The sequence below is a fragment of the Sphaerodactylus townsendi genome, linkage group LG15 (genome assembly GCF_021028975.2).
Source record: "Sphaerodactylus townsendi isolate TG3544 linkage group LG15, MPM_Stown_v2.3, whole genome shotgun sequence".
In the NCBI taxonomy this organism is placed as follows: Eukaryota; Metazoa; Chordata; class Lepidosauria; order Squamata; family Sphaerodactylidae; genus Sphaerodactylus; species Sphaerodactylus townsendi.
The window spans coordinates 32,702,265-32,723,183 of NC_059439.1; the positions used below are offsets into that span (position 1 = coordinate 32,702,265).

At 50.5% G+C, this 20,919-nt stretch overlaps 1 protein-coding gene across 1 annotated transcript in view; it reads left to right on the top strand.

Annotated features, from left to right (window-relative positions):
• The window catches only part of LOC125444325, a 42,407-nt gene that overhangs the window by 13,040 nt on the left and 8,448 nt on the right, over positions 1–20,919 (top strand). The window contains exons 6-16 of the mRNA XM_048516752.1: positions 179–1,713; positions 2,232–2,416; positions 8,688–8,911; positions 10,209–10,315; positions 11,559–11,672; positions 13,349–13,442; positions 14,150–14,447; positions 14,754–15,073; positions 15,254–15,524; positions 15,609–15,898; positions 15,999–17,417. Coding sequence (XP_048372709.1) covers positions 179–1,713; positions 2,232–2,416; positions 8,688–8,911; positions 10,209–10,315; positions 11,559–11,672; positions 13,349–13,442; positions 14,150–14,447; positions 14,754–15,073; positions 15,254–15,524; positions 15,609–15,898; positions 15,999–17,417 — 4,857 coding nt within the window. The remainder of the gene's footprint in view (positions 1–178; positions 1,714–2,231; positions 2,417–8,687; positions 8,912–10,208; positions 10,316–11,558; positions 11,673–13,348; positions 13,443–14,149; positions 14,448–14,753; positions 15,074–15,253; positions 15,525–15,608; positions 15,899–15,998; positions 17,418–20,919) is intronic.

Below are 20,919 nucleotides of genomic sequence, written 5' to 3' on the forward strand. Positions count from 1 at the left end.
CTTGCCTGGCCACTCTACAGCTGAAACAGGTTTGAGAGCAAAGTGGATAATATTTGGTGACAGAGGGAGATTTCACAGTGCCCACAGGTGTGTGTGAATGATACTGGAAAAGGAAAGATAATTATGCAACGGAGTTACCTGCCATAATTTTCCTTTTTCTCCATCTTCCCCTTTCCAGAAGATGCTGATCTTTCAAGTGAGTCAGACTGTGAGGAACTGGTAACGTGGAAGGCTGCTACCGCCCTGCCAGCTGCATCAGCTTCCACAAGCCCGCTAGGAAACTGGGAAACCACTATCAAAAACAGCCCTCCCAGCAAGGATGGGAACAGGCCCCGGTGGCACCGGGCTGAACCCCGCTTCGGATGCTCTGACTGCGGGAAGACGTTCCCGTGGCAGTCGGCCTTGGCGCGACACCAGCTCTCTCACTCCGGAGAGAAACCCTACCGCTGCACTGAGTGTCCGAAGAGCTTCGCGCAGCGCTCAAAGCTAGCCCGGCACCGGCGCCTCCACACGGGGGAACCCTCCTGCGAGTGTCCCGAATGCGGGAAGCGCTTCTGCGACCGCTACAAACTGGCTCGGCACCAGAAGATCCACTCCGGCGAGCGGCCCTTCCACTGCGAAGTGTGCGGCCGCGGCTTTTGCCTCAGTTCCAACCTGCGGCAGCACCAGCGGGTGCACACCGGCGAGCGGCCCCACGCCTGTTTGGAGTGCGGGAGGCGCTTCACCCGCCGGTCCAACCTGATCCAGCACCTCCGGGTACACCAGATGCAGTGGCATCAGCAAGGAGGCCACAGGACGGAGCTCCACGGGGGAGACGCTGAACTCGGGCAAGACTTTAACCTCTGCGAGGAGGAGTGGGAATATGAATGGATTGCAGACACACAGGACAAGGAACCGACGGGGGAGTTCTGCGCCGGGGGCAACGAGAAAGAGCCGAGCGCGGGACTCCTCGCTGGGGATCATCAAGGTGAGGAAATCCTGGAGTTCCGCGTGGGGGAGTATGAGCACGGGTGGAGCTCCGAAATCAACAACGGACACCACGAGAGCGAGTTCATCGAGCTCCAGCCGGGGAACCGGGAATTTCAGCAGGGTTTAGAGCTCCGGTCCACGGACCACGAGAACGAGATCGTAGAACTCCGCGTGGGGGACGGGGACGCCCACAGGTGGAACGAGCCGCTCGACGGCGAGGACGACGACGAGGACGACGACTGCCTGCTTGTCACTGCTGAAGGACCGCTCCATCCGGACAGCACGGGGAGCTGCCCCAGCGCCGACATGCTGTCCGTCAACCACAACCACCCGGCGGGAAGCGAGGTCCCTCAGTGCACCGATTGCGGCCGGAGGTTCACTCGGAACTCCAGCCTGATCCGGCACCAGCTGATCCACACCACCTTGCACCCGCACGCCTGCCGGGAGTGCTGCCGCTCCTTCACTCTGCCCAGCCTGCTTGCCCAGCACCAGCTCACCCACACCTCCGGTCAGCCCCACCCGTGTCCCAACTGCCCTAAAAGCTTCAGCCACCGATCCAAACTGCTGCGCCACCAGCGCATCCACACCGGCGAGCGCCCTTTCCAGTGCGAAGAATGCGGGAAAAGCTACAGGGACAGTTCCACCCTCCAGCGGCACCAGCGGGTCCACGGCAAACCTCAGGCCTTGGCCTTGGCCCCGCCGCAGGATCCCTTTCCCTCCTCCCCCGATCCCGTGGTGGTGATCGTTTGAGCTTCAGCCGAACTTGGCGGAAATTTCACTGTGAGAACCGAAAAATCGTGCAACTGGAATTACTTGATACGGATTATCTGCATGAGCAGGTTTCCTGGCGCATTGTCCGGACTGGGGTTTTTTAGGGGCCGGGGCCGTTCCTATTGCTGTTGTGGAAAAGTACCAATTTGGGACGATTTTGAGAAGGGATGCGAGAGGTGTTGGGACAGGGGGAGACGAAAGCGTCTGTTGGGAAGTTTGGAAGAGGCAGGGAACCCGGAACCCACGTGGGCCGCAGCTGTTAATGTTTTGGGTGCCGTTTGCACCCAAGTATTTATTCAGGTTCATCTCTGGACGTAGGATTGGGAGCTCTTTCAGAAGGGCTGGGGTAACTATTTGGGACAGTCCAAATTCCCGACAGTGGTGATCTGTGTTGTTCATGGTCCTTTGGCCGTCTAAACCTGTGTTTGCGGACAACCTGGCTGCCTAGATTGTCTGTGATCTTGCCTTTATTTTTCTTTTTTTTCCCCTAGCGAACAGGGGGACACCTGGCCAGAACTCTGGAGTGTCTCTTGGGCCCTATTTCCAGCGACGTTATGTTTCTTACAGAATTGTTGAATGGACAGATCAGCAAGGGATGGAGGGATCAGGTGCTGAGCCAGGAGGGGATCTCCCTTGAAATGTTTAATAAGCAAACAGAGACGAGGACAACACTTCTGTTAGTTGCCGCTGTATCCCTCAAGGCTAGTGGAGAAGAAGTTCTGTGCGTGCCTTGAGGGCCCCAAACAGCCAAAGGGATCCGCTTTCCAGAACGAAATCACTTTTACATCCTGTCTTGGTTAATTTGGAGCAATCTTTCCCCCGGAGGCTTAGGGTGGGATGCAGTGGTTTGTTTAGGGTGGCCTTCAGCATCGTGGTGACACCCATCAAGAGAAATTGTTTCTGGTCTGTACCACTTCAAACTGAAGTCGGGGGAGTTGTATGGTTGGGACTTCCCTCCTTAAACATTCCCTGCACTCGGAAAGCTAGAGAGAGAAGGTTAGGGTAGAACCTTTCTCTGGGGCTTCGCAGCTTGGATCCGAGGAACTAATTCATAGCACTCCGTTCCCGTTTCTTTACCTGCAGGGGACTGTTTTGTATGGGGGCAGATTCAGTTATGCCTTCTCTCCCACCATAGTTCATTTTAGAGCTATGCACAGTCTAGGAACGGGTTTACTGCCTCGTCTGCTCTTTGGGTAAGCTAGGCCTTAAAAGTTCTAGAGGTGATGGAGGATCTCCTCTTGGAGAAGAAGAGAGAGAGATTTCTCTTCTTTCGTTTAACTTTCCCCCCCTGCCCATCTTTAGGGCTCTCTTCACTTCTCAAATAGTTGACTCCACGTTCTCCCCATAGCGGCTCAGTCCAGAGTCCATGAACAGGAAGAAACGGTGGCCCTTCTGTCTCTCTCACGGTGGGCTTGGTCTATCCTGATCTTCTGCTGTCCTCCTCCGGGGTCGCACAGGGAAATGGGAACACGTCCTGGCTGTTACGAATGGACTCGGGGTGATTGTTTGTACGTATGGGAAATAAAATCTATTTTCTTTTTCCGTTTTCCGTGGCTTTCCACCCAGAATCCATTAGTGCTGGTTTCGAGCACTCAAACCTCCCATGGTTGAAGGGGGAAACCGTTGCGCCCTGTTTTTCTGTAGGGCTGTCCCTGCGTGCTGCCATCACGAAACGCAAAAATGTGTTCTTTTTGGCACCCTGACACCAGGAATAGATTCACCTGTTTGCTCGTCTGCCACTTATTAAAAGCACAGGGGGCCCATTGGGAAAAAAATGGCAGCTTGTGTGCACATAAAGACAACATAATAATAATTCAGGCCTTTATTGGCATTCCATATTACAATAAAACAATTGTCCATAAAAAAACAGATAAATACGTCAAACATATACACATAGTGATAGTCCCATGTGTAACGTTTGCAGTTCAGACTCTTATCAATAGTATAGTCCAAACGGACACATCAAAGGTGCCATTCCTACATACTTCTTTGCAGACCAGACAGAAGACTTATCGACAGAGCCTAGATATCATAATAACATACAATATTAAAAGTTTTACTATAAAACGCTGGAATTGTTGAGGTGACATCAGGTAAAAGGTAAAGGATAAAGACAACATGTACAGACCTGAAAATCAAGGAAGAGCATGTAAACATGACCCTGCCAGTCTAGCACTATGTATGAAATCAGATTTGATTCCCCACTCCTCCACCTGAGTGGCAGGGGCTTATCTGGTTAACCAGAAGTGTTTCCGCACTCCTACGTTCCTGCTGGGTGACCTTGGGCTAGTCACAGTTCTCTCAGGACTCTCTCAGCCCCACCTGCCTCACAAGGTGTCTGTTGTGGGGAGAGGAAGGGAAAGGAGCTTGTAAGCCACCTTGAGTCTCCTGCAGGAGAGAAAGGGGGGATATAAATCCAAACTCAATCCAAACTCAAAAAGGTGACTGGGATTAATGGGGCAGGAACAAACGGACGTGCTGCTCCCGCCCCACAACAGAAAACACCGTAGAAGTGAGTAAAGGCTGCCCCACTATGAACAGAGCAAGCTAACATGCCCCGAAACAAAGTTTGTGCAGCGAATGCTACTTGGGGTTGCGGTAAGCTTGCCGTGTATAATAGGCCTGCATTAATAAGCCGCAACAAGAATAGAGCAGTTGGCTATAAAAAATAAATATGGTGGGAACGTCTTTGGCACAAACAGCGACCTATAGGTTCTAAAAATCCCAGCAGCTTCAGAAGGTCAACTGGCAAAACAAATGATTTGTTTTGTTACTGCACAAAGGGCAATCTTGGTAGTTCTCTGGGTGGTCATTTTTTTTTAAACCAAAACTTTTATTAGATTTTCAAAAATGCACACAGAATAAAAACAACCCGGATAACAAATCAAAAATCATAACAAATATATATCAAAGAAAGAAAAGAGGAAAGAGAAAAAGGAAGATCAGTACACAGAGAGAAAGAAAGAGAAATAGAACAAAAGAAGACTATGAGAAAAAGGTTAAGAAATATGCATACATCAATCAGGACTTTGTCCATTCAAAATATATAAATAAACTAGCGGGGCCCAGCCACACGTTGCTGTGGCTTATTGTGGTGAAATGGAAAAGGAACAGTAGCAGCAAATCAATTGCAGAGGCCAGCAGTACGTGCTCAAAGCCGCAGAAACACGCACTTGAAAGCCTGATACTAAAAGCGTGCGATGTCATTGATGTGATGTGCCCGGTGATTCCTTGGGGGAGGGGAATGGAAAGGCACCCTCCCACACATCTATAGGGCTGGCTGGTCATGATTCGCTTTACCTGGGAAGTGGATTTGGTTGGTGGCTTAATGGGTGTCGCTTCTGAGGAAAACTCCTCTGAGAGGCGCTGACACGCAGGCCATTCAAAGTATGTCACAAGCGATTTGCTGTACCGAGCTTACTCCTAAGTAGTATGCTTGCCTGGTTTTCAGGGAATCTAGGGTGCTCTGGCCTCTCCCTCCCCGGCCCCTTGCATGTATCAGCCCCTCATCTCTCTTCTCCTCCCCTCACTTCTCTTCCCTTGCATGCCACCCCTCCCCCTCCTTCCCTTCCCTTTCCCTCCGCTAGGGTGGGTGGGTCATATCAAGATGCTGGGCCCCCTGCCTCCCCCCCCTTGCATGCAACCCCTCACTGTCTCCCCTCTCTCACTTCTTTTCCCTTGCATGCCTCCCCCTCCGTCCCTTTCCTCTCCCTCCTTCTCTTCCCTTGCATGCCACCCCTCCCTCTCCCTGGCCTTCTGAGTGAACATTCTAAGCAGCACGAACATTCTAAAAGTGACAGTTACACACAGGCAGCTGCATGTCCTTCACCAGGGAGCGCCAGGAAAAAGGCGTTTTACCTGGGCCAGGTGTGAAATTTCAGGTATGTGACCATCTAAAAACACTCTCGCCTGGCTGACTATAGTGGCTGGGAATTTTCAGAGGAATTGGCCCAGCAGTTACCAAGGTATACTGTCATCAACAAAAACACCGTTAGCTTTTTATATATATATACTAGCATGCCCGGCCACGCGTTGCTGTGGCTGAGTCTGGTGAAGTGAAAAAGGAAGAAAAGGGGAAGCGAACGGTTCAAACATGTGTCATTGCACAATGATTGCAAGGGAGGGGAGAGGCAAGGGGCCCCTCACTCCCCTCCCTCTCTCCCGTTCCCTTGCATGGCAACTCTGCAGGTCCCTCCCTAATGTTCCCCTTCTTCTGCTAGGATGGGTGGGCCATGTCCAGGTGGGCTGGTCCTGTCCCTTTCATTCCCTTCCCTTGCAGGCGAATTATCTAGCGTAAAACACGCTGGGAGGCATGAGCTATGTTGTGTTCAAATTTCAGAGCGTTTGGTCTAGCAAACCAAATCAAATCCAAAAACCTTTATTAGGCATGAAACCAGTGCCAAGAATTTCAAATACAGTAAAAAGATCATTATTGCTCAACTTGCAGTACACCGAGCAAAAACATAGCAACAGCTTCAGATATTTCCACACTAGAGCTATTTAGAAGCTTAGCCATTTTTGAGTCTAGCAAACCCCTGGACCCTCCCTCACCTTCCCCTTCCTCCGCTAGGGTGGGTGGGCCATGTGCAGATAGCCCGCCCTATCCTTTTCACTCCATAAGGCAGTGGTTTTCAAGGAAGGCTTGGTTGGTTCCCTTGTATCAGAGGGTGTTGCTTTGACGGCCAGCAGATGGCGCTGTTGCGGAACAGAACTGTGGTTCCAACTGTCACAAGTGTGGCATGTACACAATAACTGGCACAGTTGTGACATGTACACAACAGAAGGTGTGGAAACAGCATGAAAACCTGGCCGCACATGAATGCGACGTTGTGTGAAAATTTCAAAGCAATCGGTCCAGTAGTTTGGGAGATTACCTGTCATCAACAAAAACACTGTTAGCTTTTTATATCTATAGATAGATTAGTGGAACGTCAGACTTGTCTACTAATACCGTGTTTCCCTGAAAATAAGACAGTGTCTTATATTAATTTTTGCTCCCAAAGATGCGCTATGTCTTATTTTCAGGGGACGTCTTATTTTTCTGTGTTCTGTTCATCGGGCACGCTTCCAAACAAAAACTTTGCTACGTCTTACTTTTGGGGGATGCCTTATATTTCGCACTTCAGCAAAACCCCCACTATGTCTTATTTTCCGGGGATGTCTTATATTCGGGGAAACGGGGTCAGCCCATTATACAAGTCCCTTCTACATTCTTCGAAACCTCAATATCTCTTATTGACATATAATAACGTAACATAAATCAAATCCAGACTTCCTCTGTCAGGCATCTTTGAAGGCCGGTCTTCTTGCAAAGGTAAGTCTTGCAAAGGTAAATTGGGTAATGATGCCCAATTTGGCCATTTTTCAATTATTTGCATTTTCTCTTAATTTTTATTTTTATTTATTTATTTATACTTTAGGCTTCTATACCGCCCCGTCCCCGAAGGGCTCTGGGCGGTGTACAGCATATAATGGATACAATTTTTAAAACATCATAAATAGGCTAAAATTTATAAAAGCAGCGAAATTTGTACGTTAGTAAGTCTTGGAGTGGTTTACAGTTAAGGGCCTGATTCTAGGGACCAGGCCGGTGTAACAGGCCCCGTCGGCCAAACTCCAGTGATGTTTCCAGAGAGTAGGATGGTCTCTTGCGTATGGAACTGGCAGGTTATGTAGATCCCAGGCCAGAAACTTGGATGACTTTTGTGGCTCCCATTTTGCAAGGTAGAATTGCAGGCAGACGTCCTCTTTCTTCCGTCAAGCCGCAGACTCCCGGCAAGCAAGCTGCTTACTAGCGAAATTATACAATTAAGCCCTTGGAAGCGCCCGTGTGGGTTTGATTGCATAATTAGAAATTAATTTCTTCATTAGCCTGGGGAAACGGGATACTTGCTATAACTGTAACCACAAGGAATCTTCCGCACCTTCAAACAGCTCCTGAAGGAAACTCCAAGAATGGCTCTTTCTGTGAATGAAATCAAACACCCATGCCCATTACAGAGCAGAGGAGAAAGGACCCAGGAATCCCAATTTCCCTTTACCCCTGTGGGGTTGCTCTGTTGGTGTAGTGGTTAAGAGCAGGTAGATTCTAATCTGGAGAACCGGGTTCGATTCCCCACTCCTTCACCTGAGTGGCAGAGGCTTATCTGGGGAACCAGATGTGTTTCCGCACTTTTACATTCCTATTGGGTGACCAAGGGTCACACTTCTCTCAGAACTCTCTCAGCCCCACCTACCTCACAAGGTGTCTGTTGTGGAGAGAGGGGGGCAACTCTACCCGGGACAGAGCAAAGCATCACCTGTCGGATTCCTGCCTATCACCGTCATGTTAAACCATTAGAAGTTTAAAGCCAGAGGGAGCCTGTGTCTTGCCTTCTTGGAAGGGGCAGCAACATCTTAGTTTGCAGCCCATCCGGGTTCCCTGCACCCATCCTTTGAGAGGTCCTGCTTCGGTGTTTTTTTAACAAATACTCCCCCCATCCCCTTTAGGCTGGCCCCCTCCCCAAAATCTGCTTCTCCAAAAAGCCCCAGGAGTTCTGCCTCCCCCCCACCCTTAAACCCACTGCCTTCCGGAATTCTGCCTTGCATTTTCCCCTTCTCTCCCCCTTTTTAACCCCCCTGCACCCCATCCTTTGCACATGCAATGTTCCTCTTTGCACATGCAATGTTTCTCCAGCCCCATTTTTGCACATGCAATGTTCCCCTTTGCATGTTTCTAGCCCCATTCTTTGCACATGCAATGTTTCTGTACCCCTATCCTTTGCACATGCAATATTTCTCTAGCCCCATTTTTTGCACATGCGATGTTCCTCTACCCTCCTCCTCTGCACATGCGATGTTCCTCTGCCCCCATCCTTTGCACATGCAACGCCTCTCTTCGCAACATGCCATAGGTGAAATGGTTAAGCACCATAGAGAAGGCCTCTTCCCCCCTCTCTTGGCCGCAGCGGCGGAAGAGGGGGAACTTGGCACGGGAGGCAACTTCCTCCGCCTCCCTCCTTCCCAGTCACCCTGAGCCCCGGGGGCTGCGAGCAGGGACCGAAGGGCGCTCGCCGGGCGGAGGGAGCGGCTGGGGTGGGGGGGGGGGAGGTCGCCGCCCCCTCGGAGGGGGTCCCCCGGGTCCAGAGCTCCCCGGAAGCGCGCGCGCCTCGGCGCAGGGCCGGCCGGACTGGTAAATCCGGGGTGTTGGGCACGAGCTGGAAAATGGGTGCATTTCCTCGGCTGGGCTGGCTGCAAACAAAAGAATGGGGCGGGAGGTCCGGGAGGCTGCGCGCGCGCGGGCCAGATCTGGGGTTTTGCAAAACGGGGATTTGCACAAATAAATAAGATTCTTCCGCGGGCTGCTCAGGTGAGAAAGCGGCGGGGATATTTTTTTGCAGGGGGAAGATTGCAGAACACCCCCCCCCCCACACACGCACACACACCTAGGGGGCTTTGCAAAGGGGGAGTCCCCGTTCCAACTGAATCCAGGTTTGCTTGGTCGATTCTGAGTGGGGGAAAGAAGGTAGCATGTATCTAGGAAGTTTAGTAGCGAGGAATATGGGGGATGATCTTTGGTCTCTCCTGAAGCAGGCGTGCAAGAAAGGTGAGCGTGGGGCCTTGTCATGCGGGCAAAACCCCCACTGTGAAAACAGTGACCCTTTTTGTAGATGTCTGGCTGTGAGTCAGATGCATCCCATCCTTTCTCTTTAGTGCTTCTTGTCAGTTTCTTCTGCTTCCTACAAATCAGATCTTTTTAGGGTTGCCTTTAAAGAGTGATGTGCCGAATGTAATTGAAAGGGCTGCACAGGAAAAAAAGTTGTGGGGCTGAATGACGCCTGTGACTTAGTCTCCGTTCCCCAAACCCAAACAAAGCCAGGAGGAAGGTCATTTCATTTTGCCTTCACCTCACCCTTGCGTGTTGGCTTCATGGGTCGCCTTCATGGGTGAGCAGCAGTGGCGTAGGAGGTTAAGAGCTCGTGTATCTAATCTGGAGGAACCCGGTTTGATTCTCTGCTCTGCCGCCTGAGCTATGGAGGCTTATCTGGGGAATTCAGATTAGCCTGTGCACTCCCACACACGCCAGCTGGGTGACCTTGGGCTAGTCACAGCTTCTCGGAGCTCTCTCAGCCCCACCTACCTCACAGGGTGTTAGTTGTGAGGGGGGAAGGGCAAGGAGATTGTCAGCCCCTTTGAGTCTCCTGCAGGAGAGAAAGGGGGGATAGAAATCCAAACTCTTCTTCTTCTTGTCGAAATTTAGTTTGCAGCCTCCTCGGGACGGGGACTTTTTGGTGAGGGCCTTGAGAGGTTGTGGTTCAATTCTAAACACATTTCTACTCTTCTGAGTCCACGGAAGTCAATGGCTTAGGAAGAGGTAACTCTTTTTAGGGTCACCCTCTTATTGTAAGCATCTCAGGGCGACCCCCAAGCATTTAACATCGACCTACTTTTGGGTTCCTGAATAATTTGGAGGGGTCTTGCCTCTGCAGTTGATCACACCGCTAGCATCCAGAAGATTGTAGGTTCAATCCCCGACGTCCATCCTAGAAAGAGATCTTGGAAGAGATCCATTCTCCAGACGTTCACCACCATGGAAGTAATAATGCTAGGATGAGTAGACCCGTGTTAGATTCTCTCAGGCGACTTCATATGTTCCTTGTGGCGATCCACAACAACGAACCGCCGTCGTTTACATTCCGATTTAATATATTTTTATCTAACCCTTCCTCTAAGCTGCTTGGGGTGGTATATGCGATTCTTCTTCATTCATTCATTTCATTTATTCGGTTTATACCCCGCCCTCCCCCGAAGGGCTCAGGGCGGCTCAACGACAGACAAATCAAACAGCAAACAGCATCGATCATAACATATCAAAAGTGACCAACATTTCAAGAGATAATAGCAAAATAGCAATAACATCTTAATGACAAGAAGCGATATAGTAAACATCTCAAACCTGACAATTTGCTAAACCAATAACAGCAGCACTAAGAACAAATACACACCGATCCATACTAAATCCATACAATAGCAATAAATCAGCAATACGTTAACAGAGCATAAACATATCAAAATGGGCAATAGCAAAACATTAACAATAAATCAGTATCAATACATTTACAACAATACGTTAATATATCAATGCATAACACTAAATCAATGTACAACATTGAACTAAAACTACTGTAATTATGGCTTTTTAGCGTCTCTCCTTTTTAGTGTCACAACAACCCTGTGAAGTAGGATAAGACGTGAGAAAATGAGTTATTTGGCGAGCAGGGATTTGAAATTGGGTCTCCACATTGCAAATGCCTTAACAGACCAGGTGATCGGGAGCAACAGCCGCAGAAGGCCATTGCGTTCACATCCTACATGTGAGCTCCCAAAGGCACCTGGTGGGCCACTGCGAGTAGCAGAGAGCTGGACTAGATGGACCTTGGTCTGATCCAGCTGGCTTGTTCTTATGTTCTTATGTTCTTATGACTAGTCTGGAACTCTAAGGCCCCTTCCGCACACGCAAAATAATGCGTTTTCAAACCACTTTCACAACTGTTTGCAAGTGGATTTTGCCATTCCGCACAGCTTCAAAGAGCACTGAAAGCAGTTTGAAAGTGCATTATTCTGCATGTGCGGAATGAGCCTAAGTGGTGTGTCATGTTAAGCCGTCGTTGGGAGTTCTTCTGATATTTCTAATTCCCTCTGCGGGCTGCCTGCTTTCCCTAGGTCCTTTTGAGTAATTTTTGCCCCCTCCTTACAAATTGTGGCAGGGCTGACTGTGAGTGTGCGCGAGATCGTTGTTCTCTGTGCTAAGTGTGCGTACTTCTCTTCTGGCCACCCAGGAACTGGAGAGGACTTTGGAGCCATACCTGAATCTTTCAAATAGGTGGCGGCTGATAAAAATCAGTCGCAAAGGTTCGATTGAACGATTGCCTCTAGACAAAGACGGAAGTAGGGTCAGTTCGTTCAGTGCGTATCTTTGCTATGGTGCCATATACTTCTCAGGTTTCAGCTTGGTTTCTCACCAGTTTCCTCTGTGTATAGAAACCTCGGCCTGTTGGGGCTCTAGATGAAGTGTGCGAAAAGTCCCACGTTCATCCAGCTAGATAGACTTTTATAGAGCAGTTGTATTCAGTATAAGGTGGCTTCGTGTATGTGAATTTGGTCTGTAGCATTGCAGTACGACCTAGGTGTCAAACCCGCGGCCCTCCAGATGTCATGGACTACAGTTCCCATCATCCACTGCCAGCATGATGCTGGCAGGGGATGATGGGAACTGTAGTCCATAACATCTGGAGGGCCGCGAGTTTGACACCTGTGCAGTACAAGGAAACGGGTATAATTTCTAAGTGCTTTTTCAAAGGAAATTAAAAAAAAAACCAAGGCTCTGAGCACTCTTTTCTGCCAAATGTCTCACACCTCTCTTCTTGACTCCGCTTGGCCTGGGGCGAAGCCGGTTTGGGATTCTGAGTCAACAGTGCGAAAACCAGGGCTTAAGGCGGGTGGGGGTGGCCCAGAGTTCTTTAGCTGAAACCGGCAATTAGTTTTGACGAGAATAAAAAAGAAAGAAAGACAAAGGCGGAAGGGAGAGGGAAGACTGCAAAAATGGAACAGAGGTTGGTGTATGTGCGCACCGTTGAATAAAAGCTGTAGAAAAGGCATCAATAACATTTGCACCCTGGTGTGGGTGGTCCAAGCTAGCCCAGTCTCTGAAACTTAGCAGGGTTGGCGTTGGATAGCATTTGGATGGGGGACCAGCGAGGGTTGCTTTGCAAAACAACAGTGGCAAACCGCCTCTGTTCACCAGCGTGGTGCAGTGGTTAACAGCAGGTGGATTCTAATCTGGAGAACCGGATTTGATTCCCCACTCCTCCACCTGAGTGGCAGAGGCTTATCTGGTGAACCAGAGGTGTTTCTGCAGTCCTTCATTCCTGCTGGGTGATCTCGGGCTAGTCACAGTTCTCTCAGAACTCTCTCAGCTCCACTTGCCTCACAAGGTGTCTGTTGTGGGGAGTGGAAGGGAAAGGAGCTTGTAAGCCACCTTGAGTCTCCTTACAGGAGAGAAAGGTGGGGTATAAATCCAACCTCCTCCTCCTCCTCTTCTTCTTCGTTGTCTTCGTCTTCTTCCTCCTCTTCTTCTCCTCTTCTTCTGCTTCTGCTTCTTCCTCTTCTTCCTCTTCTTCCTCTTCTTCCTCCTCTTCTTCTCCTCTTCTTCTGCTTCTGCTTCTGCTTCTTCCTCTTCTTTCTCCTCCTCCTCCTCTTCTTCTTCTTCTTCTTCTTCTTCTTCTTCTCCTCCTCCTCCTTCTTCCTCCTCCTCTACTTCCTCTTCTTCCTCCTCTTCCTCCTCCTCCTCTTCTTCTGCTTCTGCTTCTTCCTCTTCTTCCTCCTTCTCCTCTTCTTCTCCTCCTCCTCCTCCTCCTTCTCCTCCTCCTTCGTCGTCGTCGTCGTATGGTTGGCCAGGTTGCTGTGTGGCGATTCTGATTTGCCTATCAGACAAATCAGCCCTCCTTTGGGAAAGTTGACATGGCACTCCTACTGATATTCTCAAAAAGCTTAACAAGAACTGGAGGGATAATTTCATCACCTCACCCTCAGAATGTTTCTTGTTTTCAGATGATGCTGCCCCTAAAAGTGGAATCCTGACACCTTCCATTGCATCCTGGGAATCCAGCAAGCCCGAATTGAGAAAGCCATGCAGGAGGACTCAGAAGCCAATTCTCCCCTGGGTACGTCTTGGATCTTTGCCTACTGTTGGTGCAAATCGAGGCGCTGGCTCGCAGCTGGGGGATTTGTTGGCTGATGGCAAAATTCAGTGGGAGAAGGATGAGAAGAAAGCTTGCAGATAGAGATCTGACATTGGGGGTGTTTGGGAAATGGTAGAAGAAACGTGAATGGAGTAAGGTGTGTGCAGATCATAGAATCATAAAGATGGAAGAGACCCCCAAGGGTCTCATGCAATGCAGGAACATATAATCAAAACACTCCTGACAGATGGCCATCCAGCCTCTCTTTAAAAACCTCCAAAGAAGGAGACTCCACCACACTCCCAGGCAGTGCATTCCACTGTCAAACAGCCCTGACAGTCAGGAAGTTTTTTCTAATGTTTAGGTGGAATCTCTTTTCCTTCCCCTTGAACCCATGACTCCTGGTCCTGGTCTCTGGAGCAGCAGAAAACAAGCTTTCTCCCTCACCAACATGACATCCCTTCAAATATCTAAACATGGATGCATGTGTATGGGCAAATGCTGGCTCCGAAAACTGGATCCAGCAAAAGATCTCCGTGGGGATTTGACGCCAGTTAGAGCGGACATTGATGAGGCAGGTAGATCCACGATTTCACTTGGCAGTTTTGTGTGGTTCAATCCTCAGCTCTGAAAAATGAAGTTCTTTAAGACTTCTTCTAATACTTTTCTGCTCTTTCTTCTCCCCACAGGTGTTGGAATAGTGATTGAGCCCTTCAAGCAGGGGACTGGGGTGTCCTGTCCTGAGCCCCACAGCCACGTTGACGAGGAGGACACATCAACCCTGCCACCAACGGCACCACCTCCGCCTCGTGGGAAAGGTGACCGCCCTTACGCCTGTGGCGAATGCGGCAAGGCTTTCAGCCAGTGGTCAAAACTGGTGCGCCATCGGCGTATCCACACCGAGGAGCGCCCGAACACGTGCACCCGACTGCAGCAAGTCCTTCAATGCCAGAGCTCACACCTGGTGCAGCACCGGCGGACGCACACGTAGGCGAGAAACCCTACGCTCTGCTTGGCGACTCGCGGCAAAGCCTTCTCATGGGAGCTTCCGAGGCCCTGGCCTTCCAGCACTGTAGCCGGACCCACACAGGCGAGAAACCATACGTGTGCCGGGAGTGCGGCAAAGGCCTTCTCGCAGAGCACCAACCTCATCAAACACCAACTTGCCAGCTTCACACGGGCGAAACCCTACCGCTGCCCCGCATGCCCCAAAAGCTTCTACCGCTCCTCGGATTTGATCCAGCACCAGATAACTCACACCGGCCGGCGCCCCTTCAAATGCGTATGAGTAAGCGGGAAGGGGTTCACCCAGAGCGCCAACCTCGTGAAACATCGCGAAGATCCACGCGGGGAGAAACCCTTCTTCCGCTGCAACGACTGCGGGGAAAACCTTCATCCAAAGTTCGGAGACTCATCCAGCACCAAGCGCACCCATTCAGGGGAAAAGCCTTATCAGTGCCAAGAATGCGACAAACGCTTCGGACACGGCAGCGCCACCTTGGTCAAGCACCAGCGGCTCCACATGGGGGGGTCGAAAGCCGCATCGGTGCGCTCGAAACTCGCGGCAAAGACCTTTGAGGCTCGAAGCTTTCGGCGCTGGAGCGCCACCGGCGGTGTCTAGCGAGTCAGCCTGCCGATGCGCCTCGCGTGTGAATCGCGGCCAGAGCTTCTCCCTGGCCTCTAATCTGACCCTTCGCACTCCCGGGCATCCACCGGGGTGAGAAGCCCATTACCGCTTCGCCGACTCGCGGCAAAAGTGCTTCGGCATGAGCTCCACCCTCATCCGCCACCAGCGGATCCACACGGGGGAGAGGCCCTACGCTTCTGCCCCGATTGCGGGAAGGCCTTCGTCCGAAGCTTCGCGACCTCACCCACGGCACCGGAGGACCCATTGACGGGGGAGCGGCCCTACCACTGCGAGGAGTGTGGCCGCGCTTCTCTCAGAGTTCCAACCTCATCACCCACCAGCGCATCCCACATGGAGGAGCGGCCCCATCGTCTGCCACGGCTGCGGCCGGGCGGCTTTGCCCAAGAAGGACGAAAAGCTGCAGCGCCACCAGGAAAGTGAAGAGGATGGGAAATGCACCAACAAAGAAGAGGTCAAAGAGCCAGAAGACCATGCAAGTGGAAAGAACTGTGAGGACTTAGCCCGGAGCCGCCGGTACTACCCAAAGAGAGCAGCGTGATCTTGTCCCGTGTGTGTCGGCTGGACTGTAACGACGCTGTCGCCCTGCCGCCGCCTCAGAAGAGCCACGTGGCTCCATCTTTTGTGACATATGTGGGCATGGCTTCCGAGCAGCGCAGCACTCACGCGGCACAGAGAAAGCCAAGCACCTCTTTCATATGCACCCGAATGTGGGAAGAACTTATGAGGGCGCCCGGTGCCTTGACCTGCCACCGGGAAAGTCACACTTCGTGGATATCGCGGCGTTTCGCGGGCAAAACTGGCGAGGACAGCTTGGCGCCTGGAACAGCCGCGAGGGAAACCCACCCCTTGCCCATCTGCGGCGTACCTGCGCGGGAGAGTTTTGGGCACAGGGAAGCTTTCGTTGCACGAGGAGGAGGGGAAGTGTAAGGAGCGCACGAAGCTCTTGTTGGACCGAGAATCCACCAAGGCGCTCGCGCGTCTGGACGGCGAGGAGGGTTTTGGAGTCGAGGCTGGCCTCGCACGACACACAGGGCACAGGGGACGCGGCAAGGAGGATCATACAGGCCTGGCGGATAAGAAGCAGGGCCCCAAAAGACTTCACCCTTGCTCTGAGTGTGGGCAGGCCTTCTGCAGCAGCTCGGCGCTTACCCGCCACCGGATCGCCCACGTGCAGGAGCTGTACAAGCGCCCTGAATCGGGGCAGAGCTTCAGGGATACCTCAGCTTTTGTTCGGCACCAGAAGGGACACATCCGCCGGAAGCGGTACCGATGCGTGAAGCGTGGCCAGGGCTCTTTGGATGCCGCCGTCCTCATGCTCCACCAGAAAAGCCGCACGGAGGACAAAGCGCGTGGATGTGTCGAATCTGAACAGTCGTGCGGTTCGGACTCCGACCATCGGACTTCTGAGGAAGGGTCTCCTGGTGTTGCATCTCTTGGAGAGGAGCATTCTAGAGAAGAGGTGCTCTCTGGCTCACGTCAGAGCAACCCAACGGAGGGTGAGCCATTCAGGAAGCCTTTGGGTCTTGGCCGGCACCAGAGGACCTGCTCCAACGACAAAGTTCTCAGCATCCCCGCAGAAGAGAACTCTTCCTCTCGTGGGCTTTATTTCCGGGAGAGCTCAGATTCGGCTTCCTGTAAGCCAATCCGGGTTCAAGAAAAGCTTGGCCATGGTTGCCGGGGTGACGGTTGCTGGGGTGGCGTCGAGAGCTCAGCGGAGCCCCAGAGGAGGACCCGTGTTGCAGATAAGCCTGCTCTGGTTTCCACGGAAATGGCAGCCCTCATCCGGCTTCCGAGCACCAAACCGTACAAGTGCCACGACTGCAAGCAGAGCTTCGTGGACGCCGCCGGCTTGTCCAGGCACCAGAGTGGCCACTTGAAGGACAAGCATCTGAAATGTCTGGAGTGTGCCGTGGGCTTCCCAAACAGACTTGCTTTGATCCAGCACCAGATGGAACACACTGCCGAGAAACTCGAGGGGGTGCAACAACACCAGCCGAAAAACCGTTGCGGTAAGGAGGGAGACCGTGGGAACCCCCTAGAATTTGGGGAGAGCTTCACAGAGATTTCAGCTGTCCTTTTACAGAGGGGAACAGCAGTCTCTGAAAGGGGCGCGTCCCAACGGCTCAAGGACCGCGGAGTGGATGGGAAACAAAACTCAGGCAACATTTCGGAGTCAACAGAGCCTCCCTATTTTCACCTGGACTTGAGGAAAGCTTCCGGCAGTGGCGGCGAGCGGCCCCACCACCGTGCCCAACACGACAGGGGCAAATACGTAGCACACCCCAAACATGGGAAAATATCCAGGAACAGTTCGATCTTGCTCCGGCACCTGCAGAACCACACGGCGGAGAAACCTTGATTCGCGGAGGAACTGTGACGTGTGTCATTGGAGGGTCTAGCGTAAGGGTCCCCGACCGGTGTGTTGTAGGCTTATCTGGTAAACCAGATTTGTTTCCACAATCCTACATTCCTGCTGGGTGACCTTCGGCTAGTCACAGTTCTCTCAGAACTCTCTCAGCCCCACCTACCTCACAAGGTGTCTGTGGTGGGGAGAGAAAGGGAAAGGAGCTTGTCAGCCACCTTGAGTCTCCTTACAGGAGAGAAAGGTGGGGTATAAATCTAAACTCTCCTTCTAAGTACCTCCAGACGTTCATGGACTGCAATTCCCATTAGCTCCACCAATTGGCCACACTGGCAGGTGTTGATGGGAATTGTAGTCCATAGTTGGAGGGCCATAGGTTGGAGACCCCTATAGTCTAATGCAACAGACTCTCTCTCCCTTGGATGCTCTAAGGGGTGGGGGGCAAAAGGACCTAATGGAGGGTCATGCCGTGGCCCAAGGGTTGGGACTTGCCTTGGAAAAGGTATTAGTGACATTATTATTATTATTAGGATGGGATGCGCACTTGAAGAGGATTAGGATATGTGTGAAGTTGTAGAGAACAATGCAGGATGAGAGACACATACATTTGTTTTTACCAGCAAAACAGGGAGTGTGTCCATATCATGAAACCGAGCCTGGGAGAGCCAAGCTTGTCTGCCTATCCCAATATGCACTTTTTGTGTTGTTTATCATTTCCTAGGTTTTATTACACACGCACGCACGCACGCACGCACACTCTCTCTCTCTCTCTCTCTCTGTCTGTCTGTCTGTCTGTCTGTCTCTGTCTCTCTCTCTCTCTGTGTTCTCAGCTCTCTGAGTCTTTAGGTTCAGATAACAAGAACCGAATGCCAGTGTGGAGGTTTTGTCAAGAATACACGTCACTGTCAGTGGAGAGCAACTGCTTATTTTTGGGAGGATGGGGGAGGTAATTGTGAACATGACTGGGAAAAGTGTGTGTGTGGGGGGGTGGGGGGGGTGGGGCTCAGTCTTCCAAACTTTCTCTTCCCTTTCCCGTCCCACTGGATTCCCCATGCGTTTTCTCGAAAAGTTACAAGTGTACGTCTTTGTGGGAAAATGTAGGATTGGAATTATTTCTCTGATGGAATTTCTCTCCTCCTCTGCACAATGGCTGTCTTCTGTACTTCTGGTCACGTGACCTCAGCTGAACGTCACTTCCCACTATTGACCAATCAATATCAATCACACTCAGGAAATTTTGATGGTAGCTATCATTCGTTGAACAGTAGCGCTCTCTTTCTTTCTTTCTTTCTTTCTTTCTTTCTTTCTTTCTTTCTTTCTTTCTTTCTTTCTTTCTTTCTTTCTTTCTTTCTTTCTTTCTTTCTTTCTTTCTTTCTTTCTTTCTTTCTTTCTTTCTTTCTTTCTTTCTTTCTTTCTTTCTTTCTTTCTTTCTCTTTCTCTTTCTCTCTCTCGCTCTCTTTCTTTCTTTCTCTCTTTCTTTCTTTCTCTTTCTTTCTCTTTCTTTCTCTTTCTCTCTTTCTCTCTTTCTCTCTCTTTCTCTCTTTCTTTCTTTCTTTCTTTCTTTCTTTCTTTCTTTCTTTCTTTCTTTCTTTCTTTCTTTCTTTCTTTCTTTCTTTCTTTCTTTCTTTCTTTCTTTCTTTCTCTTTCTCTCTCTCTTTCTCTCTCTCTCTCTTTCTCTCTTTCTGTCTCTCTTTCTGTCTCTCTGTCTCTCTTTCTGTCTCTCTGTCTCTCTTTCTGTCTCTCTGTCTTTCTTTCTGTCTCTGTCTTTCTTTCTGTCTCTCTTTCTTTCTGTCTCTCTTTCTGTCTCTCTGTCTCTGTCTCTTTCTCTCTCTCTCTCTCTCTCTCTCTCTCTCTCTCTCTCTCTTTCTTTCTTTCTTTCTTTCTTTCTTTCTTTCTTTCTTTCTTTCTTTCTTTCTTTCTTTCTTTCTTTCTTTGCCATGGTGTGGTTCTGGAGTTATTGAGAGCCAGCCTGGTGTAATGGTCAAGAGCAGGTGAATTCTAATCTGGAGAACCGGGTTTGATTCCCCACTCCTCCACTTGAGTGACAAAGCCTTATCTGGTGAACCAGATGTGTTTCCACACTCCTACATTCCTGCTGAGTGACCTTGGGCTACACAAAGTTCTCTCTGAATCTCTGAATTCTCTCAGCCCCACTTACCTCACAAGGTGTCTGTTGTGGGGAGAGGAAGGGAAAGGAGCTTGTAAGCCGCCTTGAGTCTCCTTACAGGAGAGAAAGGTGGGGTATAAATCCAAACTCTTTTTCTTCATCTGAGGGGGACAACATGAACGAATCCAAAATATTCTGCGCAGCTTGCCTTCCGCTTCTCAGATTTTTCCTTCTTGAAGTCGAAAGACGACGGTAGGAAGTGAAGTTAGAAGAAATCCCCCCCCCCCAATCCAGATTTGCCACAGCTCTGGTCAGCATTTGGCCTGGGGTTGTCAATTGACCTGGGGGAAAAAATGCTCCTCCCCCGGAAATGTAGTGAGATGTTGACTAAAAACAAACAAACTAAACTTTCTCACATTATGAGAAGACAGGTTATTGGAAACGACAATAATGCCAAGAAAAGTTGAAGGCGTCAGGAAAGAGGAAGATGCACCATGAGATGGATTGACTCTGTAAAAGAGCCTGTGAGTCAAAAGCTACTTGATAGCACTTCACACTTCACACATGCAGTGAAAGACCAGGGCCTACGTCTACCTCACCATTTCAAGCTGGACCGTACCGTCCTCTTTGAAATGACTGTCGAACGCTTTTCCCATATAACAAGTACTGTAGAGCTGTTCCGTCCTAATCCTCAAAGGCCGCAAAATAAACCATTTTGCCAGTGGAACTCCCTGACACAGGAGCAGATGGTAACTCGGTAGCATTTAGATAATTTTTTTTATTACACAGAAAACCTTAGGATGATCTTCATAGCTGAATTCTCATGCATTTCTTTTCATATGAGATTTTTTTAAAATGGATATCCCGTCCCCAGACGTCTTTGGTTTCAGACGCCTTCCAGTGCCAGCATCTACCTCAGATTCATCTGGACCGTGCTGTGATCCTTGAAAACAAACGAGCTACCCGTGGAACTCCCTGCCACTTAGCAAGCAGGGTAAGATGGAGAGCTTTGTGGGATGTAGTCCGAGATCAGCTAGATTTAGGACTGATAGTTGCCGAGCAAATAGTGTTTTTCAGCTGACTTGGTTCACCTATGCTATCTGCCGTCCAACAGGGTGCAAAGAAACCCAATGATGTATATTCATGTGTGAACCAGCCTGCAAAGACTGCTCCTTCACATCCTTCTGTGCCGTCCGACTGTTTCCACAACGCACTGGTGTTGGGTTGCAAACACCCTCCGGCCAGCCTGCCCAGCCAATGGGGCGTGCCTGTTTGACCAGAGTACCAGAGACGATGCTGGAACACCCCAGGGATTTTGTATCTGCAAGAGAAATCTTGTTCC